This window comes from Phlebotomus papatasi, chromosome 3 (assembly GCF_024763615.1).
Source record: "Phlebotomus papatasi isolate M1 chromosome 3, Ppap_2.1, whole genome shotgun sequence".
In the NCBI taxonomy this organism is placed as follows: Eukaryota; Metazoa; Arthropoda; class Insecta; order Diptera; family Psychodidae; genus Phlebotomus; species Phlebotomus papatasi.
Genome location: NC_077224.1, coordinates 70,755,943 through 70,773,710, shown reverse-complemented (window position 1 = coordinate 70,773,710; position 17,768 = coordinate 70,755,943). Strand labels below are relative to the sequence as shown.

At 39.7% G+C, this 17,768-nt stretch overlaps 3 protein-coding genes across 3 annotated transcripts; 1 reads left to right on the top strand and 2 right to left on the bottom strand.

Moving 5' to 3' along the window:
* The first annotated feature begins 325 nt into the window (after window positions 1-325).
* On the top strand, window positions 326-15,862 carry LOC129808200 (titin). Its single transcript, XM_055857969.1, has 4 exons — window positions 326-529; window positions 613-777; window positions 853-4,306; window positions 15,658-15,862. The coding sequence occupies exons 1-4, from the start codon at window positions 460-462 to the stop codon at window positions 15,776-15,778; spliced, it is 3,810 nt and encodes a 1,269-aa protein (XP_055713944.1). The 5' UTR covers window positions 326-459; the 3' UTR covers window positions 15,779-15,862.
* Window positions 4,778-9,698, bottom strand: LOC129808202 (uncharacterized). The gene is made up of 2 exons (XM_055857971.1): window positions 8,237-9,698; window positions 4,778-5,606 (listed from the first exon to the last, which is right to left on the bottom strand). The coding sequence occupies exons 1-2, from the start codon at window positions 9,434-9,436 to the stop codon at window positions 5,598-5,600; spliced, it is 1,209 nt and encodes a 402-aa protein (XP_055713946.1). The 5' UTR covers window positions 9,437-9,698; the 3' UTR covers window positions 4,778-5,597.
* Window positions 15,791-17,766, bottom strand: LOC129808201 (poly(ADP-ribose) glycohydrolase). Its single transcript, XM_055857970.1, has 3 exons — window positions 17,645-17,766; window positions 17,408-17,569; window positions 15,791-17,344 (listed from the first exon to the last, which is right to left on the bottom strand). The coding sequence occupies exons 1-3, from the start codon at window positions 17,705-17,707 to the stop codon at window positions 15,845-15,847; spliced, it is 1,725 nt and encodes a 574-aa protein (XP_055713945.1). The 5' UTR covers window positions 17,708-17,766; the 3' UTR covers window positions 15,791-15,844.
* Window positions 17,767-17,768: the final 2 nt, after the last annotated feature.

The window sequence follows — 17,768 nt, the reverse complement described above, 5'->3', positions numbered from 1 at the left end:
GGGCGCTGGTGATCAAAAACAACAAATAAACAGTGTTGCCAACTGTAGGAGATTTTCCTAGATTTAGGAGATTCGAGTGGGCATCAAGATCCGAAAATTTTGATCTAGAGAATTCTCTAATTATGTCCTTTTAAACTTCTTTAAAACTTACATTCTAATTCTAGAAAAAAATCTTTTATTATACTTTCGAGACGTTGAACAAATTTAAAAAATCCATCGGGATTACGAAGCTGACATCTGTCATATTGTCTCCCAATCTTCCGGATTACAAAGCGAGCACTGTACAAACATTTGAAATTTAGGAGATTTTTGGGAGATTTGAGCAGAGAAACTGTCATCAAAGTGTTGGCAACACTGCAAATAAACCGCCAAAAAAATTCAGTGTGGAGCTTTTGACAGCGAGGTTTTGTTTGTGTCCAATTTTTTTCGGGTTTTATGGCTAAATTTTTGTGAAAAATCATGGAAATTCCAGTGAAAAATAAATTAATTGGTGTGGTGCATAGTTTCGAAATTGCTAGGCTGGTTTTGGGTAAGAACAAGAGATGGAAATTTGAGTGAAAACAAAAGCCATGCATTCCAATGCATTCTATGCTTTCTTTCTCCGTGGAACAGGATATCTCATAGATGAGAGTCCGGAAACGGTGTACCTAGAATTTGCCAAGACCAATGAGTACCTCAAGGCTGAGTATCAGATCCTGAAAGATGGCTACAAACCCACAACGAGTCTTCAGAGTCTTGTGCACATCATTGAGGAGTACTTTGAGATTAAACTCTTGGGTAAGTCAATTTTTTTGTTTTTGAGGTTTTTGTGGATGTTATTTGATCTTGTGGCTTGGCTTTTGATTGGTTCAGTGGCACGATACCATGATCGAACCATGTCACAGGATGGGAGATTGACACTGAGTCAGAGTTTGAAGAAAATTCTCGGAATTCAGAGTGCTCAGAAGAGTCGTCCAACAAAGAGACGCCTCTCGAGCGTCAGAGTTGAAGAAGGTACTAGTGGGACTAGTGCACGTCCCAAATCACCAGATATTTCAGAATATGAGGCTGAGGTTAAGAGATATAGGATATCTCATTCAACATCTCCATCGTATGTTCTAAATGACGATGATGAACTTATTCCCGAAGATAACAAGAAGACAGAGGAGAAATGCTCAAGAATTGAGCAACCTCCGCGTCCGGATACGAGTTCTTCCATCCTTCCGGAAAGTAAAGAACCCCCTGAACCACGTAGTGTCCCAGATAGCACTCCACATTCCTCACAAGATGTCCCGTCGACCAAACGGGAAGTCATCATGTCCCCTCCGGTTCCAATCAAACAGCGTCTCCGGAAGCAGACAAAGAAGCCCGAAAAGTACTCGGATGCACAGCCAGAGAAGAAAAACACTCGGAAAAAAATCGATATAATTTCCAATGAGAAAGTTATCAATGTTAGCTGTGAAAATTCGACAGAATCTACTGTTTCTGCTCCCCTTCCGCCCAATTCATTCTTCCTGCCAACATCAGGAATGTCAAATTTTGTCATTGTCCACGCTCTGCCAGCACCCATAGATGGGATGCAGCCTCAGATTAATTATCCCTTTATTCAGCAATTTCCCGAAGCTCTACCGGGAATTGAGTCTAGTGGTCAGATTGTTGATATTCCGGTTCAGATGCAACTTGAGGAGATTAGTACCTGCCCTCCAGTCGTGGTTGGTAACCAATCCACGCCAAAAAATACGGAAAAACCTCTGTTGATGCTCAAAAGTCAATCAACACCGCGTCGGGTGGCTTCCCATGTCCGGTGTTTATTCAATACTCCCAGTGGGAAGCTCCAGCACACATCGGATGCCACCAATGCCCTCCTGGAGGGAGATGATGCCTCCAAAACTCCCCATGTGAGGAAGAATGCAAAGGAATGTGCACGGCAATTGGCTCAGGAAAATGTTCCCGGTGTGGCTGGAAATCAACAGACAGAGGATGAAAAGATGCGAGAATGGATGGAATTGAGGGCATTGGGAAAGTCACAGCAATGGGATCAGCATCTAAGGGCACTGGAACGTGAGAAATGCGATGCAGCGAGGAGAATACCAAAAACAGCCAAGAAAAAATCAATTCCCCGGACAAATCTGGACATTAAAGCAAAGATGCTGGAGGATGCACTCAAAAGTGCTAAGAAAGAACCGTCAATAGGGATCACAGAGCCTCAGGAAAATGCCCCAGAGAAGGAGGATTATGAGAAACTTGTGCAGGAATTGACAGAAATGCCCCAGGCGGATAATAATCCACCAGAAGGCACCAGGGAGGAGAAAAAGGCTGAACAGCAACCCAATACTAGTCAAGAGGAAGTTGTCCTGACCATTGACCTGCCAGATGGTGGAGTTGGGGTGAAACAGCCCGATGGGGAGAATGTGGAAAAAATTCTGAGTATGTCAATGTTACTGGAAACGCCATTTAAGGATGAATTTTCTGCACAATTCCCAACAACACCACGCTTCCTGATACCCCATACAACACCTGCCATCAGGCCAGCCATTGGAAGTGGCCCGGAAACTGCGATAAAAATTCCAGAACTCACAACACCCTGCTTCCCAATAACACCTGGACTGAAGATTACGCCGGACAAGGAGAGTCCGCTGATGGGTCCAATGGGACCATGCAATCGGCCCACGGATTATTCCTCCAGCAGTTCTTACTACAAGCCCGACGAATCCGAAGATACCGATCAGAAAATTGAGAATATGATCAATGCTACGAGGAAGAAGCGACTGGAGAGTGAAAAATCTGAAGATGGACTTCCATTGACAGTTCTGGGGAAGGTTTTGGTCACCAAGACACCCATCAAATTGGACAATCCTGTTGTTCTAGAACGGGCAAAATCCTTCACAGATGATCCCAAGGATCTTCACTACAATTTCTTCTTCAACGAAGAACTTCCAGCTGAAGAGGATTCAATGTCTGAATCCTCATCAAGTTCATCATCATCCTCTTCCAGTTCATCATCATCATCGTCGTCCAATTCCTCCGATGCGGAATCGGACGAAGAGAAGGATAAAAATTGGGTATCTCCTGAAATTGAAGTGCCCAACAAAGAATCTCAATTTGCCAGTGAATCCAGGGAAATTCGGTTTCCACTGAGAAATTGGGTGTCACCGCAGAAGGCTTTAAAGGAGGAAATAGCACCAATCGCATCGATTGCTCCGACTCCACAGCCTACTGAGGTACCTGAGTGTCAAACGATGAAGTTGATGAGTGAATTAGAAGAGAAACGACTGAGAATAATGGAGAAGATCAAGAAAGACGAAAAACCTGGAACTTCCAAGGGAATGGTCAGGAAACGCACAGTAGCTGCAAAAAATGCCAAAGTAATCAAAACCACTCAAGCTGCTGCCATCAAAGTGTCTCCGTCGAAACGGAAGACAGCCACGCCCCGGAAACTCATTAGAGTGTCCCCAGGAAATAAAGTCAGGTCTCTTCGTCAAAGAAAAGAATCACCAAAACCTCCTGCAGTTCAGGAAACCCAAGGTGAACACCAAAAAACCAATGAAGCAAAAGAAACAAAAGAACCTCTTCCTGGTGCTCCCCTGCAGGGATATACAATCCCCAAAAAAGTACAAAATCCCCCAAAAAAATCAACATTCTACCATGAAGTCTTTGGATCATCATCCGAAGATGAGACCAGTCCCAAGGTCAAAGCAAAAGAACCTGAAGTTCAGGACAAAGCTGAAAGTCAAGCTGCAGCAAAATTGTCCGTTTTGGCCATGTTGGAGGATTCTCCAATGAAAATTGAAGCTGATTCTTCAAAAGAATCTCCTGTCAATCCTTCTCCTCCTCCTCCCCCTCCGCCACCCCCTCCCACTCCACCACCCCCTCCAGAATCCATCAAACAGCCCCCAAAGCCACCACAAAAGGGTGAAATCGAAGAGGGAGAAATTGAGGAAAGTGATGAGGAGTATGATAAGTTCAAATTGGAAACAACAGACAAGGTGATCGAGATGAAGCATGATCCCAATACAAAACCCAAAAATTTCAATCTGGAGGACTTCAATGCCGATGCCATGATCATGCGAATTTGTCTGGAGGACAATTCGCACTTTCAGTTAAGTCTGGGCGATGCCACAAGCATCTACGAAGTTGATACGCAGAAGGAGCAGCAGAGACCTAAAAGGTGTCCCAGAAAGTCATCGAGAACCAAGAAGCCACCTTCTGCTAAAGTGCCTGAAAGTGCTCCCGAAGAGACGACAAGTGCCACAGAGGGAGAAGCCAAGAAGGCAGCAATAAAACCAAAAATCAGTCTCAAGTACAAAACGATGGATGCCAAGAATTTGTGAGTAAATGTTAGATTTTTTTTTATTAATTCTTCTTAAAGCTAAGGCTAATGTTAAAATAACATTCCGGAAATGTTTATTTTACCCTGCAGTATTGATCCGAAATCGGCGTAAATATTACCCTTTTTAGGTGTATAATGGGTTAAAGTTACCCTTCTTCATGTTAATTTTATCCTTGAAAAGGTGTAAAATAAACATTAAAAAATGTAGATATATTTTTACACGTAAAAGGTGTTAAAATTATGGGGAAAAAGTTAATCGCAGCCTCTTTTTCTCAGTGCATTAACCCATTCCTTACCATGGTATTATACATCATACGCAAATTGAGTGATTTTTGATGATTTATTTCTGGGCAATTTTTATCCGAATTGCTGTCGGGAATGGATTTTTAGTAAATTTAATTCTTCAATTACTTGGGAAAATTAGTTCGACAGTGTGGCATCCGAGTGGAAGTAATAGCTGGTTGGTTAGGGGTGAACTGAACTGAACGTTTATTTCTTCCTGGGTTTATATACAATTCTGATCCTAACATCAGGACCGCTACTTCATAGTCCTGATGGACTTTGCCACCTCTTTGTGGGTATTCTCCAATGGATGGTACATTGGACCCATCTTTGTCTCATACATTTCATTTCCCCCCTTTTAGCTAAGACTTACAATTCAAAATCATGCAATTACTTCAAAAATAATAAAATCTATATATCAAATGATAATTTCTTCTGTATGCGTTTGGATCGCCTTAAGGTGGGAGTTGAAACATCATCTGCTATTCGCCGTCTTCTTCTGCGTTGTACAGGTGTTCTTGTTGTCAAAGGCGGTGTGTGAAAGTCATCCTGATTGTCTGACACAGGTGTCTCATGGTGAGCTTGGGGCTGCGGTGGAAGACCATCCAGGAACCTTACTCGTTTTATAAAGGGTTTTATTTGGTCCCGATGAACCTTCTTAAGAGTTCCACGGATGTCTATCTGATAGACTGTCTTGCTGAGCCGTTTCTTCACCTTCGCTCGCGCCCATTGCTGTCCAAGAGTATGGAAGTATAGAACTTCTTGACCTTCCTCCAGACTTCCATTATGTTCTTGCTTTCCTTTAGACTCCTTGACTTCTCGCCTGTCTCTAGAATCTTTCACAGATCCTCTTGAGGACTCCTTCACGGGCCTCTTAATTTTCGGCTTGCACTGCTTCTTTTGCTCTGCATCTTCTCCCCCTCTGTTAAGCATTGTCATCAATGTTCTCGGGCGGAAGTTTAGTGCCAAATTATTTGGCTCCACCCCGGTCACCGTGGATGGCGTATTATTGTGCCTGAACAGAAAAAAGGATATTCTTGAGCTCAGAGTCTTGAATTTTTTGCTGCCATCATGAAGGTATTTTTTAAATGCTTTTTTAACGGTTTGCACCGCTCGTTCTGCTGCTCCATTTGATTGAGGATGGTAAGGTGGAGATGTCTCGTGCAAAATTCTATTCGCAGAACAAAACTTTGCAAATTCCCCAGACTGGAAAGGACTGCCATTGTCAGATACTAATTTATAAGGAAGTCCATATATAGCAAAATTGCTTTGTAGAGCCTCAATCGTTGACGATACATCAGTCTTTTTCATGTATTTAACGTCTATTAACTTAGTAAAGTCATCTACGATTATGAGGAAATTTTTCCCTTCCAAGTGGAAAAAATCAATGTGGACTCTCTCGTAAGGATACCTAGTATCAGACCACTTCGACAACGTCACGTTACGAGGTTTTGGCGCAATAACCTGGCATGTTTCACACACGCGAGTAACCTGCTCAATCTGACCCTCCAATCCTGGCCACCAAAGACAGCCTCGCGCAATCGCCTTCATTCTCACGATACCATCATGGCCCTCATGGATGAGCTTTAAAACCCTATCTTGCAAATTTTTAGGCACAACAATCCTTTGTCCAAGATAAATTATATTTTCATTCACAGAAAATCCATGTCTAAATCTGATAAATGGCAATAATGCCTCGTCTTTATTTAAAATGTGCTGTGGTGGGAAGCCATTGATAACATAGTCACGAAGTTTTATTAACACAGGATCGCGTAGCGATTCATCACGAATCTGCTTTTCATCAAGCGCGATTTCTCCTGCTGTGTCTACAAAACTCACTAGCAAATGATTTACTCCAGTCGATTCACTCGATGGGAATCTCGACAAAAAATCGGCATTACCGTTAAGAATTCCCTTCTTGTACTTAATGTCAAGATCATACATTCCCAAAAACACAGCCCATCGTTGAATTCTAGCCGCAGCAACTGCCGATTGTTTACGATCACCGCCAAACAATTCGCGCAGACATTGATGATCCGTAAATACCGTAACTCTTCGGCCATAAATGTATAAGTGGAACTTTTTCACCGCAAAAACCAAGGCCAAAGCTTCACGCTCAACAATTGAATAATTTTTCTCGCTAGGAGAAAGGGTAGATGAAACCATTAAAATTGGCTTTTCCACACCATCAACAATGTGGCTTAATACCGCGCCTACGCCCTGCCCACTCGCATCTACGGAAATAATTAACGGCAAGTCAGGATTGTAGTGGGTTAACAAATCATCTTCTTTGAGCCAATTTTTGCTGTCTTGAAACACCCTCTCCATTTCCTCAGTCCATTTAAACTGTTCGCTAGATTTCAACAAGGTATATAGAGGAGCAAGTTTCATGGACAAATTCCTAATGAATTTTCCATAATAAGACAACAACCCCAGGTAAGCCTTAAGTGACGTCACATCTACTGGACGGCTTGCCTTCCTAATCTCCTCGAGCTTTTGTGGAATAGGTTTCACACCTTCACCACTCAATATATGGCCTAAAAATTCCACTTCTTCCTTATAAAAAACACATTTTTTACAGTTAACCTTGACATTGTAAGATTCCAATCGCTGGAGCACTTTTATCAAGTTATCGTGGCATTCTTCTAACGTGCTACCGCCAACGATAATATCATCAATGTACGCGGCTGTCATTGGCAATCCGTGAAGGATACTATCAATTGTCTTTTGGAAAATTGCCGGTGAAGAATTTAACCCAAAAATTAGTCGTGTGAACTGGAAAAGTCCCAAGTGCGTGTTTATTGTTAAAAATTTCTGACATTCCGGGATCACCTCTAATTGCTGATACGCACCCGTTAAGTCCAAGACGCAAAAATATTTCGCTTTCGTCAACTTATTGAAAATCTCTTGCAGGGTAGGTAGAGGATAGTGGGCTAATTCCACTGATTTATTGATCGTCACGGAACAATCAACGCATAAACGAATATCACCATTTTTCTTGGGCACAACGACTATCGGACTCGCCCAGTCCGCGTAATCTACCGACTTTATTATCCCCACATCCTTCAAACGGTCCAACTCAGCTGCTACTTTGTCGCGTGTACCATAGGGAACAGAGTAAGGTTTGTGAAAAACAGGGATGGCATTATCTTTCATCACGATTGAGGCTTTATGCCCTTTAATTACCTCTGTCTCACTAGGCTTAAAAACACTCGAAAATTGCTTTATGATCGCATCTTCACGAAAGACTTGATTAATCCCACATTTATTCATAAACGCATCACGCCAGTGGGGAAACATCTGATCAATCCAGTTTCTCCCACAAAGAGGAATAAATGCTCTGGGACTTCGGAACACCACCAATGGCATATTTTGATAGTGCCTTCTCTTACCATCGATCACCGAAACAAAAGCAATTTTTATTAGCCCTAACACACTTAATCTGTTTCCCGTCACAACATTGAGATTCAACTCACAATTTTGCAGTGGGCAATTATGGAAATATTTTTTGTACAAATCTTCATGAATACAAGAGACACAAGCACCCGAATCAATCTCATATTTTATCTCTGTATCACAAGCAACGGTGGTTAAAAATTGAGCTTTAGGGGGTTTCTCAACTGAGACATTTATGGTACTACTCACAGAATTTATTTCCCCCAGCAGACGCTCTTCCTCCTCCAAATCACAATTAAGGATGCCTTCCTCCGGCATATCCTCATCCAGGAGTTTCTCCACTTCACGTAGCTCCTTTTCTGAGCTGGAGAAGACGCTGCGCACCACCACACGTTGACTTTCACAGCCATTCACTGCACTGCACTTTTTAGTGCGGCCATCTGGAAGATCACCTTCCTGGCTCTTTGCACTTTTCTTCCCATTGCCACTGCCACCATCACGAACACTGATACTCCGCTCACTCCCAATTCGCGGGTTTCTCTCCGGGTCCACTTTCACGACCACGCTATTGAGAAACATTGAGGAGATGTTATCCTCACGCTCGCTATCACTCGACTGGTCAGTGCGGTCAGTGTGGTTCACTCTCGAACGGGACTTCTTTTGAGGGCAATTATATGCATAATGGTTTCCCCATTTTTGGCAATGATAGCATTGTACTTCCCTCTTTTTCTCTCGTGACATTGACCCACTTCTGGAACTGGGCTCCTGCATTCGACTTTGACCAGCTGATCGACGCCTCTTTCTCCCGCCGGAATCTCTCCCAGAAGAACGCCCAGCTGATCGATCCCTGTGCCTTTTTCTACCAACAAAGTTCACCTTTGTGGTTTTCATGAGCCCAACACTAGAGCTGGTAAGCTCTGCGGCTAAAGCACTTTTTAGGGATTCATCGAACCCTTTATCCAGAGAAATGAGCTTTTCCTTGATGCGTTCATTTGATAAGCCCATCACAAGCCTATCACGAAGCGCCCAGGGAAGGAACTCCCCAAAATCACAAGTCTCTGCCAGGGTCTGCAGAGCCATCACGAACTCTGAGATCGTTTCTCCCTCCAGTTGGTCACGCTTGTAGAAAACAAACCGCTCGCCAATGATGCTTCTTTTTGGCGCAAATTTTCCCTTTAGCACCTCAATGATCTCCGTGTATGTCTTGGATCTCACAGCCTCTGGATATATTGCAGCCTTGAGAGTCTTGTAGGTCTCCGCTCCCACAAAGCTTAGGAAAATCGCGCATTTCATGCGATCTTCTGAGACTGAGTTCATATAGAACAAGTTCTCAATCCTCTCACAATACACGTTGAAATCACCATCTGCGGAAAATTCTTCGATTTGCCCCACCAGAGGTTTGTTGAAGCCCGATGCAGCTGACGCAGTCTCTGTCGCGGAATTTGCCATCACGCACGAGATTCACTCACGAACTTTTTCTTCAAATTTTACACTTTTTAGACTTTTATTCTCGTCGCCAAAATGTGGCATCCGAGTGGAAGTAATAGCTGGTTGGTTAGGGGTGAACTGAACTGAACGTTTATTTCTTCCTGGGTTTATATACAATTCTGATCCTAACATCAGGACCGCTACTTCATAGTCCTGATGGACTTTGCCACCTCTTTGTGGGTATTCTCCAATGGATGGTACATTGGACCCATCTTTGTCTCATACATTTCAGACAGAGATGAAAATGCATTTTATTAGTATTTTTTGATTCGCGGAAGGTCATGCAAAATTTTTGCTCAAAATGGCGGACGGAAAATACGACATCCCGTCGAATTTGTTAAAATTGTCCTCTTTCCTCTTCCCTGATTTGAATTCTAGTTGACAATTGGTGTTCTTGGATAGTTACTCTATCTAAAGCAATAGAGTTTGTAATGGAATTAATGCACAGAATTTAAATTCAGTGACCGTTAAAACGTGTGTTTCACAGAGGCTCCCCGCGCCCCCATATGAGATGAAAAATTTTTCTTTCCAAAAAATTCATCTACTAATCAGTAGGAAACTAATCCCAAAATATGAACATTCTATCTCAAGTATTTCTGGTACATTGACTGAATGGGTTAAGAGCAATTTTCGTCAAAAATTGCTCCGAATGTGTACACTGAGAGAAATCCGAAAAAGTTAAAATAACATTCCGGAAATGTTAATTTTACCCTGCAGTATTGATCCGAAATTGGTGTAAATATTACCCTTTTTAGGTGTATTATGGGTTAAAGTTACCCTTTTCCATGTTAATTTTACCCTTAAAAAGACGCAAAATTAACATTAAAAAATGTCGATATATGTTTACACCTAGAAAGTATTAAAGTTATGAGGAAAAAAGTTAATCGCACCCCAGTTTTTTTCTCAATGTAGGGTAACGTGTGGTATTTCCGGACAAGGTGCTTTTCGGGACATAATATGGGTATTTTGGGACACATCAAAAATCCTATAAATATTTGTTTTCTAATTATTTTTAAATTCTATATGAAATATAAAGCTCTTTACGTGTCAGATAAACATAAAACTTCTTAAATTTTATTTAATTTAAAGCCTGAAATACGCGTGAATTGTGAGTGTTACATTTCACTTTTTACAAGACCTTCAATGTGGTCAATTTTGCAGATGTCAACACAAACAGTGCTTAGTTTTTTTTCGATTTAAGTCACTTTAAAAGTGAAATTTAAACAAAATTCTTATGAAAGAGCATTGTCAATTTTATGAAAGAGCAAGACAATGGAAAAAGTGAAGTTTAGGACGTCTACTTAAAGGTGAATAATCAGGTTCGGTGAAATTTATTTGCATAATAGCGACTTTTGTCCGTTCCGAAATACCCAACTGTCCCGAAATATACCACTCTTACTTCTTTACATTTTTTGCTATTTTGCATAAAAAATGATGCATTTTTCAACATTTTTCGATAAGAATATATATTATTCTGGATAGCATAAAAAACATAAATATTTGTATCAACAAAGAAAAAAATAATTTGAGAAGTCGTTAAACTGTTTGAAACTTGAAAGAGACCATTACTCTGAAAAAAAAACTTTTCAAATGAACAGGAAAGGTTTGTCAAAAGGATGTTTTTCTGTACAAAATATGGAAAAGTTTTGTTAAATCGTCTGTCAATTGAATCTTATTAAACGCTTGTCAAAAGAATGTGTTTTTCATATAAAATGTGAGAAAAAGTTTTGTCAAATTGGTAATTAACGTACTTTTGACAAAATTTTAACAAATCCATTTGTTCGTTTAACCAAACTTTTTTTAAGACAGTATGGAGATAGGAGAGATTGGAGCAAAACTGAACAGTTAAAAAAATGTTGAAAGTAAATTTTCTGCTGTACTGGGCTGAAGTTAGCCGAAATCCAACCGAAAAAAGGTTTATGTATTGGGTAACCCGAAATGATATAAGCCGACAAATGGTTTAGATCTTGGCTAACCCAAAATTTGTAAGGAAAAGCGACATTTTTTTATTTAGTTTTTTTTTCGAATCCTTTAAACTTTGGACGTTTAATGAGGTTCATAAAGGTTACCTATGATAAAAAACGACGACGCAAAGCGAAATAAATGAAATTATATACCTTAAAAAATCGCTTCATTTACCTATTAATAAAGTTTTACAAATATCCAATTTATGGAAAAAAGTCTCATGTCCATAATTTCAACAAAAAAAAATCATTGAGCCATACCTAAAATCTACTGGCTCACAGCCGATTTAAAACACACATAAGATCGCGCAAAATATCTTAGGAGAAATGCAATTGATTTTCTGATAAAAATTAGTTATTGGTTATAAACCGGTTCATAATCGATTGGAACCGGTTCAGTTTTCTTAGAAATTCCAAGACCTTACCAACGAGCCCAAACATGTCCCATTTGGTTGATAAATGCGCTCGCTTTAGCGTTCTTAACCGTTGACCTTGAGAAAATGTTATTAGGAATTATTCATTTATTCAAAATTAGGGTCATACTAATGGTCCTAGGGTCAACTTATGTGGGGGTCCCCCGAAGGTCCTAAGTTCCTATCTCTTACCATTTAGAACTCAGATATTCGAACACAAAAAATTATGTTCTTTTTATTGCTCATTCTGTAAAATTTGAGCAATAAAAAATGTCATATCGGTAATAACCGTAATAACTGTTGAGTTCTACTTGCGCATACTAAAAATTTAGAACAAATTCTAGCTTGTAATGTTAATCACAGTCCATTTTTTTAGTAATTAACTATCCACCGGAGCTCTTTGAAAAAACACAAAAAATGGACAATTTCAACATATCGATTCCTCAACTTACCATCGTGGTAGGATCCCTATATTATCCCTGAACATGGAGGATAGTTCATACACAAGATATTTGCAAATAACAAAAACATTCTCTGAAACCATTCCTTAGCCCCTAGTTTTTCCCCAAATGTACGACTTATTTCGGAACGGAGGGAGTAATACAGAAATACAAAAATATTGCGAATTCTCAGCTAATTGAAACCTTGCAAAGAAGTATGTATTTTAGAAAGTTTTTACCATTAAATTTGAAACAACCTTAAACAATTGATATTGAAAAATTGATAGAAAAATTAAATTGAGGTATACTTAGCATATTTGGACGAATTGTCCGTTTATAGGGGAAACTGGGGCACCACCAAACACGGGGTAGCACTAAACACTGCGATTTTTTTAATCAGATATTCGACTACTTAGGACAAGGCCTATAGGAATTTATAGGCACTATAGGGATGCTTGTCCATTGAAGAAATGGTCGAGATAGTCCAAGTAGTTCAGAAATAAAAATTAGTGTTTGGTGCTATCCCGTGTTTGATGATGCCCTAGTTTCCCTTAATACAAAAAAACTTAAAAACAAAACATCTCAATTATTTTCAATGAGAAATATTTTATTTACAAAAATAGATACAATAGAAGTGTTCTTTTTCTATAAATTAGTTTTTATGCGAAATTTATTATAATGCTTTCAAATAAATTTTTCTTTTAAACGATTTCTCCCTGAGACAATCATTATTTCCGTCTTTTCTTATTGGGACGCGCACTCGAGGCATTTCTGGAAATCTTATAAGAAAATTTGCTAAAGTATAGACAATTTTATCTCGGCCGAAGTATATTTCTTCATGTTAAAATTCTGGGTTGTGTGTATGGGGAAAGTACTCTCCCTTCGAACGTTCATGCCTTCGAATAATGTGAATTTTCTTTTAATTTTCCTAAGAGATTTACACAATTCTATTAAATATTAGTTCACTGAGAGAAATCCGAAAAAGTTAAAATAACATTCCGGAAATGTTAATTTTACCCTGCATTATTGATCCGAAATTGGTATAAATATTACCTTTTTAGGTGTATTATGGGTTAAAGTTACCCTTTTTCATGTTGATTTTACCCTTAAGAGGTGTAAAATTAACATTAAAAAATGTTGATATATTTTTACACCTAAAAAGTGTTAAAGTTATGACGAAAAAAAGTTAATCGTAGCCTCTTTTTTTTCAGTATTGTCTTCACTGAGAAAAATGGGGATGCGATTAACTTTTTTTCCTCATAACTTCAACACTTTTCAAGTGTAAAAATATATCAACATTTTTTAATGTTAATTTTACACATTTTAAGGGCAAAATTAACATGAAAAGGGGTAACTTTAACCCCTAATACACCTGAAAAGCATAATATTTACACCGATTTCGGATCAATACTGCAGGATAAAATTAACATTTCCGGAATGTTATTTTAACTTTTTCGGATTTCTCTCAGTGTTATCATCAAATTGTTGATAATTCCTTGATAGTTTCACTGAGAGAAATCCGAAAAAGTTAAAATAACATTCTGGAAATGTTCATTTTACCCTGCAGTATTGATCCGAAATCGGTGTAAATGTTATGCTTTTTAGGTGTATTAGGGGTTAAAATTACCCTTTTTCGTGCTAATTTTACCCTTAAAAAGGTGTAAAATTAACATTAAAAAATGTTGATATATTTTTACACCTATAAAGTGTTAAAGTTATGAGGAAAATAAGTTAATCGCACCCCCGTTTTTTTCTCAGTGTTAGTGTAAATTTCTTATGAAAAACAAAAGAAATCCACATTATTCAAAGGCATGGACGTTCGAAGGGAGAGCACTTTCCCCTATAGGGGGAGGCTTTGATGTTTCGCACATACGCTACCATCGGACACTTCGAATTTCTCCGGTATTACTTTATAACTTTCACTGATGGCTATATATTTTAGTAGCTAGTCTTAAATCACACCTTTCCTGAAAAAATTGGGAGTCTAATCCTTTTCCCCTAGTTTTAGGAAACAAAAATTAAAAACAGGTCCAAAACTGTAATTTTGCTGTGCAATATTTCATACGATTGTGCACAATTAATATCACTTTTCTGAAAAACTACTATCACACAGGGTAGAAGGGTTATTAGGAATCAGATTTAAGTAAAAATCTTTTAGGCTGAACAGGCACTTTTTGTGGGTGGAACAAAATTCACAAACTTGACTCAGATTCATCGATCGCACATAGAAGACATGGCTTCTCTCACATTTTCCAAGAAACTTCATTTTAGATGCGATCCCTCATATTCACATCTATTGTAATCTACCGATTTGATCCACCACTAAAAAGGAAAACTTAAAAATCGTAAAGTTGATAAACAAGAAGTAATTTGACTCAAATAGGTTGCAGTTGAGTAATTATTAAGCAATTTTGCATTTCTTTGATATAAAAATATTTTTCAAGCTTGCACAAACTGAATGTGCAATGAAAGAATCACATCTACAATAAGCTCACACAGTTTACAACTGGTTTTTGACAATCTTTGACATAACCTCACTATTGTGTTGTTTTTCATGTCAAAGAAAAGAAATTGTCCGTAAGAAGATGTTTTGTGAAAATTTTAGCTTGTTCACCTGCTGAAGCTCAATATCTGTGCTAAATCCCGATTCCTGCAGCTGCAGGAACAGGGAAATCTTCAATGATGCGCATTCAAAGGTTTTTGTGCATATCCGGCTCCGTGGAGGAATGGTGGAATCTTGTGTGGTCTTCTCGCTTGCAAAGTTTTAGTCAATTTTTAGCTTTAAAAACTTATTGATTCGTGTAAATTTGGTGATATTTGGACTTTTCAAGAAAGTATTCATCAGATTCAACCGTTTCCGGAGTGAAATTCTCATAGAATCCAGCAAAAAAATGGTTTTTAATGTCAATAAAACATCTCTCATAAAAGTTCCAAAAAAGTGATATTAAAATGTTTTATTCCTTATAAAAATGGTTTAATCAAGTAGATTAGAGTTCCCTTTAAACAATGATGTGCAACTTTTAGTGTCCGGTGCAAAATTTACGGTGAAAATGGGGTGTTCAATGATGGCGTGAATCGTGTGCGATAATAGAAACTTGATTCATCTATCGGACAAATCGCCATTCAATTTTCATTTTCCTCTGGAGGAAAATCTAAGGATTTCCTGGGATTTTGTTTGGTGGGATTATGAACCTTATAAGTAAGACATTTTTTTGGCATAGTTGGAGAATCCATACGGTTTGCATGGTAGTCAGAAAAAATCACTGAACTTGAACATCATTTTTGTGTGCGAAAGTTCAAAGCCTCCCCCTATGCCTCTCTCTGGCAGTAATTGCTCTAATTTTTTGGGATTTTTTCCTTTCCAGAACTCCCACAATGAGCAAGAAACTCTGCTCTCCAGCCACAGGAGGAAGTTCCCTACCGAAGCTGGCTAAGAATCAAATAGATGTTGTTCTAACGCACATCCATGGATCCGAGAGAAAATAAAAAAGAGACTAATTTGTGTGTTTTACAAAAAGATTTTTTGAGGCAAGAAAAAAATAAATAAAAAATTTAGAGTTTCTTGAAGAAGTCTGCAATTTTAGGTTGAATGCTGACTACAACTGGCGAGGGTTTTCTCTTGTTAGGATTCTCCCTGACGTAGTAGTCATCGAGGCAGTCCACTAGGGAGGGTGCTAGATCCTCAGATTCGGAATTCCTGGGAGATCTTGAGGTTCTTGGGGAATTCCTGGGAGATCTAGAGGATCTCTGGGATTCGCGGAATTTTTCATAGATGTAGTCATAGAGAGTGTGTCCGGGCAGTTTTTTCCTGCTGAACTCACAGAGGCACCTGTAGATGTTTTGAACGGTCAGCTGATGCTCCACCAGGAAGTTGAACAGCTCGTCGATGCTGGTTTTGAGGTTAGAATCTCCGAAGGTGAAGTAGACAAGATTCCTTCTGGTTAACGTGCAAACCATAATTTGCAGCAAGGATTTGAGTTTTGCATCACCATTGAAGGCACCACAGCCCCAATTTCCGGAAGCCACAGCTGAAATGGGCTTACTCCTTTCCGGTGGTAAAAAACCAACGTAGGCTTTATTGAGTTCCCGGATCATGAGCCTGGCTTGATATTGTTGGGCTTGTTCAGCAAAATGTAGGGCATCAATGGCCACAATATAGCACTTTCGCCTTCCACATTCATCCCTGGGAGTGTCATCGGCAAAATTTCCCTTCCACAGAAAACTGCCCGCATACCCGGAATATTCACTAAATTGCTCAGGTCCAATCACATGGAGAGCTTCTGTTTTGTCCAAGGCTTCGGTAAACAGCCTCGCTATTAGCAATTCTGGACAGATAACAAATCTAATCTCCTCCTGAACACAGCCAGTTGCCAAAACTCCTCCCCCGACAAATTTATTGGCAAAATCTACCTGAAGTAGCCCCTTTCCATCCTCCTCAATCGTCCCACCCGTCCGGACATCTACCCTAATCCCCCTAAAGGGTGCATCACAGATATCCCAGCGTGGCATCGCTTCCCTAATTACACATCTCCGGGAAAATGTCACAACTCCCGTTGGCATTTTGTTGAGGACTCTCCGGAAATAGTGACAGATGCACTTAATCTTCTCCAAACAGCGTTCATCTGTGTACCCAAATAGCCTGTTGAAGTTGATATCTGGGTAGTTTCCATACTCAGACTCCCATTTCTGCGTATTCCTCCGTGGGAATGTGCAGAGAAAGGCATTTGCCAGGAGGCAGGCTATTTGCTGCTGACTCAAACTTATCGAGTGATTTCTTCCCTGCTTCAGCAGAGGAATACTTCCTGGGATCAATTGTGGCAGCTGCAGTGCCAGATCCATGATTTTGGGCAGGAGACGATCAAAAAAGGCCTCAGCATCTTCCTCATCGCATTCGTCAAAAAGTTTATGGAGTCCCCTGAAAGACCAAGATTTCGTGTACTTACTGTTGTACGACAGAATAGCCGTCTCCAATTCCCGGCTAGACTTTATTGGTGGCTGGAGGGCAGTCTTGATTAAATCCCATCGGCTGACGACATCAGAAGTTCCATCGGACTGCAAGAAGGCAAGAAAAATCACTAAAACCTTGTTTCTTCCAATATTTTCCCTTGTCCTCACCTTCTTTAGCGGATACTGGCTCATGCTACTGCAGGGCATTCTGACGTGCTCAGAATCCCACTTTGGGGTACTCCTCCGGGGAATTGGGGGCTGATTTGGCTGAACAATTGGAACATTGTAGAGCACTGTATGATTTCCAGTTGGATAAACAGGTGGCCAGTACTGAAATAAAATACATGAACCTCATAAATCTCCAGCTCATTAATTCATCTTTCCTCTAGTTTCTTTTTAACTCACGCAATTATCAAAATTATCCCCATTTTCACCCATTTCCTCATCACAATTTATTTCACTCGACATTGCTGGATTTTTTTATTTACCGTTTCAGCTTACAGCTGTCATCCGCATGGTGGCTCTGCAG